The sequence below is a fragment of the Otolemur garnettii genome, unplaced genomic scaffold, assembly GCF_000181295.1.
Source record: "Otolemur garnettii isolate 467f Iridium unplaced genomic scaffold, OtoGar3 scaffold00114, whole genome shotgun sequence".
In the NCBI taxonomy this organism is placed as follows: Eukaryota; Metazoa; Chordata; class Mammalia; order Primates; family Galagidae; genus Otolemur; species Otolemur garnettii.
In genome coordinates, this window is record NW_003852509.1 from 206,528 (window position 1) to 211,258 (window position 4,731).

Sequence of the window (4,731 nt, forward strand, 5' to 3'; positions counted from 1 at the left end):
CTCGCTTGAGCCCAGGAGTTGGAGGTTGCTGTGAGCTGTAATGCCACGGCACTCTACCCAGGGGGACAGCTTGAGGCTCTGTCTCAAAAAAAAAGAAAACAGGGTAGGAATAATATTTAAAGAAATAACCAGAAAGAATTTCCCAAAGTTAATGACAAACATCAAACCACAGATCCAAGCTCAGAGATCAACCAGGATAAACTTTTTAAAAATGACACTCAGGCTGGGAGTGGGGCTCATACCTGTAATCCCCGCACTCTGAGAGGCTGAGGCAGGCGGATTGCCTGAGCTCACAGGTTTGAGACCAGCCTGAGCCAGAGCAAGACCTCATCTCTAAAAATAGCCATGCATTATGGCAGGTGCCTGTAGTCCCAGCTACTTGGGAGGATGATGCAAGAGAATCGCTTGAGCCCAAGAGTTTGAGGTTGCTGTGAGCTGTGACACCATGGCACTCTACCAAGGGCAACAAAGTGAGTCTCTGCCTCAAAAAAAAAAAAAAAAGACACTGAAACATATGATACTTACACTGCTACACACCAAAAACATGGAGAAACTTTCTCGAAAGCAGCCAGAGAAAAAAGACATATAATAAATAAAACAGAGTTTCTCCACATTAGTGCTTTTGACACTGTATTTACTGGGAGCGAGGGAGAAAGCAAGGGGAAACTACATATAAAATGCTAACATTCACGTAAAAAGAGTCAGTACATGTTTGCTTCCTATACAATGCCTACAGCAGAATACACAAGAAACTCCATAGCAGCCATATGTGGCTTGGGTGGCTGGCTAGCTAGAGGAAGAAGTGGGATAGACACATAAATTTTAAAAAAGTAAATATATATATTGCCAATCAATTCTCTTTAGAGATCTACAAGCAATGAACCCCATTTCTGCCAAAATTTACCACACCGTTTCAAAATAAGTAGACTCTTTTAATAAACCTAGTTCAGCTCTTGAGGGTCAACAGCAATAGCATAAAGGAGCACAATTCACCTCACTACATTCTACTTTCTCCTCATTCCCAAAGAGGACTCAATTTCCTACCACAGAAACACCTAGAAATGTACATAAGGAAACAATGTTCATGCTGGGCACTTTACCAGTGATTGTGGGGAGCTCTTCCTTCACTATGAGCTTTGACTCCGGCCTAGGAGCCTTGGTGAGGGGAGCATCAAGAAGAGGGGGGAGGAGAAAGGGGACAAGAAAGCGCAAAGAAAGGAACCTGGTACGTGTGAGCTGAACTTCCAGGCCCGTGTAACGCACTGAAAGGTGAAGCCCAAGCAGTCATCATAATCTTGTTGGTTTGTCCCAGAAGGGAGTCGTGAGGAAAAGGCACCTGCAGCAATTAGTGTTCTTCAAATAAAAGAATGAGATCTCACACATACCTTTTGTGGAGCAAAGTTTTTGTAAAATATTTACAGTTGAATGATTTTTCATTTGTAGATATCCTTTTGTTGGTTTTTCAAATAACTCAGTATACACAAAAAAATCCAAATTTCTATTGACAGAGAATAGTTCTGCTTCTAAAACTAAATCTGACACTAAAGAAGATAAAGAATCTGATGAGCCCTTAAAATAGCTTCACCACAGGGGTATAAATGCAGTTCTGTTTTCCATTTATAGACTCTAAGATACTCTAAGTGTTCTTTTTACTCTTCTTGAAGGTCAGTATTGACAAACACCAGCAAAGAATCTAACCAACTTCGATCTTTCTGATGGCCAAAGAAAAATCTTTATTTAGAGGATATTTTTTGCCTCAATAAAACTGAATTATTAATTGGACATAAGATGATGATATACTTTTCAAAATAGATTTTTATTTTTTTTTTTTTTTTGAGACAGAGCCTCAAGCTGTCCCCTTGGGTAGAGTGCTGTAGCATCACAGTTCACAGCAACCTCCAAATCCTGAGCTCAAGCGAGTCTCCTGCCTCTGCCTCCCAAGTAGCTGGGACCACAGGTGCCTGCCACAACGCCTGGCCATTTTTTGGTTGCAGCCATTGTTGTTGTTTGGTGGGCCCAGGCTGGATTCAAACCCGTCACCTTAGGTGTATGTGGCTGGCGCCTTAGCCACTTGAGCCACAGGCGCCAAGTCATTCAAAATAGATTTTAACTTAATTCTTAAGTTTAAAAATGAGAATTAATAAGAAAAATTTTAAAAAGCATCATCTTACGGGAGTTCCTGCATCCACGTAGCTCTGTAGTTTGTTTCTCATTTCTCTTTCATTAAATTTGGCACTTCGCTTTACATAGATTCCTCCATGCTGCCACATCAAAAAAATGGGGGAAAAGGATTTAGTCTTAAAATAACCAATGGCCATAGTCATCAGAAAGGCAACTATATTTCCAAAGAATACAGAGTGAACAAACATTTCAGAATTCAAACTATATTTAATGCATTTAAGTATCAGTATCTTAACAACATTTAGATAAAAACACCTGTTTCTGGCTTGGCACCCGTAGCAACAGTGGTTATGGTGCCTGCCATATGCACTGAGGCTGGCAGGTTCAAACCTGGCCCAGGCCAGCTAAACAAAAATGACAACTGCAACAAAGAAATAGCCAGGCATTGTGGTGGGTGCTTGTAGTCCCAGCTACTTGAGAGGCTGAGGCAAGAGAATCGCTGAAGCCAAAGAGCTCATTTGTGGTTGCTGTGAGCTGTGACGCCACTGCACTCTACCATGGGTGAGACTCTGTCTCAAAAAAAATACTTGCTTCAGCATAACTCAAATAAAACTGCATGCTACATGGTATTGAAAAATACATGAACATTTTTGTTGAGTTAAAATAAAAATCTTTCTTAAAAACACTTTTGTTAAATAAAAAACTTGATCAATCAGATGGAGCTTAACCTCCAATTTTCCACTAAAAAGTGTCCTTAAAATGTGAACACATACAATCTTTAGGGATTAAGAAAAATTGGCTGAGCTACAGATATTTATGTGGCAAGCTTATGGATTGAATGGTGTTCCCTAAAATCAGTATATTAAAGCCCTAATTTTCACTGTGATTGTACTTGGAGACAGGGACTTTAAGGGTTAGGGTTAGATTAGGACTTTAAACTTAAAGAAGGTCCTAACAGGGGGTGCTCCCAATCTAATGTGACTGGTGTCTTTCTAAGAAAAGGAAGAAACACCAGGGATGCACATGCATAGAGAAATGACCACACGAGGACACAGGGAGAAGGCTGCTGTCTGCAAGCCAAAGAGGGAGGGCTCTGAAGAAACCAGCCCTGCCAACACCCTGAGCCTCCAGAGCTGGGGAAAATCAAACTTGATGCTAAGTACATGGAAACATAGACAGCTCACGGGTTTTTTATATCAAACAAATCATTCATTACTTTTATCATCAGTTGCTTAAGATAATAGCCTATTGAATTCTATGCCTTTATTTTTTTTTTTTTTTTGAGACAGAGCCTCAAGCTGTCCCCCTGGGTAGAGTGCCGTGGCATTACAGCTCACAGCAACCTCCAACTCCTGGGCTCAAGTGAGTCTCCTGCCTCCGCTTCCCAAGTAGCTGGGACCACAACGCCCGGCTATTTTTTGGTTGCAGCCGTCATTGTTGTTTGGCGGGTCCGGGCTGGGGATTCGAACCCGCCACCTTAGGTGTACGTGGCTGGCGCCTTAGCCGGTTGAGCTACAGGCGCCGAGCCTATGCCTTTAAATTTTATTTGACTTTTATGAACTTGCATTTCTGCTTTTTCATTTAACTTAACTATAATTGACCCTCCATATCCACAGATTCCATGAACGAGGGGTCAAAAATACTTGGGAGAAGAAAACAATAAAAAATAACAATATAACTACAATATAGTATAACGACTATTTACATGGCATTTACATTGTATTGGGTACTATAAGTAATGTAGAAATGATTTGAAGTATACCAGAGGTAGCCTCCAGGTCATATGCAAAAACTTTCCCATTTTATATCAAGGAATTGAACATCTTTGGATTTTGGTATCTGTGGGGGTCATGAAAACAATCCCTACCCCTCAGATGTTGAGACAGCTATACATGGATAACCAAACATGTACTTAAATACACCCCATTAAAAATGCCAAACAAAATTACTTCAATTTAGAATAAGCTATTAAGCCCATTTTAGAAACCATACATTAATAAGTTACCATGTTAAATTTTAAAATAAAGAAGTTTTTATAAACTGCATAAAGAGAAAGTATGAAAAAAACTTACCTGAGAAAAATAACAACCATACAAAGGAAGCCACTTTAACCCATCTTTCAGCACATAGCGCACATGTCCAAGAGCATCCTGCCTAGAGGCCAACATGTCGGCAATAATCCAGTCAACTGCAAGACAGAAACCCAATCAGTGCCAGTGCACACACAATCTCCCAGGATTCCCTTCACTGAAACAGACAAAAGTCTCTTCACAGGACTGTATTAGGAATGTGTTGTTTTTTTTTTTTTTTTTTTTGAGATAGGAGCCTCAAGCTGTCCCCCTGGGTAGAGTGCCGTGGCATCTCAGCTCCAACTCCAACTCCTCGGCTCAAGCGAGTCTCCTGACTCAGCCTCCCAAGTAGCTGGGACCAAAGGTGCCCACCACAACACTTGGCTATTTTTTGGTTGCGGCTGTCATTGTTGTTTGGTGGGCCCGGGCTGGATTCGAACCCGCCACCTTGGGTGTATATGGCTGGTGCCTTAGCCACTTGAGCCACAGGCGCTGAGCCAGGAATGTGTTTTGAAAACAAAGTTTAGGCTTGGGGTCTGTG

At 41.3% G+C, this 4,731-nt stretch overlaps 1 protein-coding gene across 2 annotated transcripts in view; it reads right to left on the reverse strand.

The window, feature by feature from the left end:
- AGPAT5 (1-acylglycerol-3-phosphate O-acyltransferase 5) overlaps positions 1 to 4,731 on the reverse strand; it is a 61,862-nt gene that overhangs the window by 29,175 nt on the left and 27,956 nt on the right. For both annotated transcript variants that reach the window (XM_023517577.1, XM_003797278.2), the window contains exons 3-4: positions 4,194 to 4,309; positions 2,172 to 2,261 (exon numbers count right to left, since the gene is read on the reverse strand). In XM_023517577.1, coding sequence (XP_023373345.1) covers positions 2,172 to 2,261; positions 4,194 to 4,309 — 206 coding nt within the window. The remainder of the gene's footprint in view (positions 1 to 2,171; positions 2,262 to 4,193; positions 4,310 to 4,731) is intronic.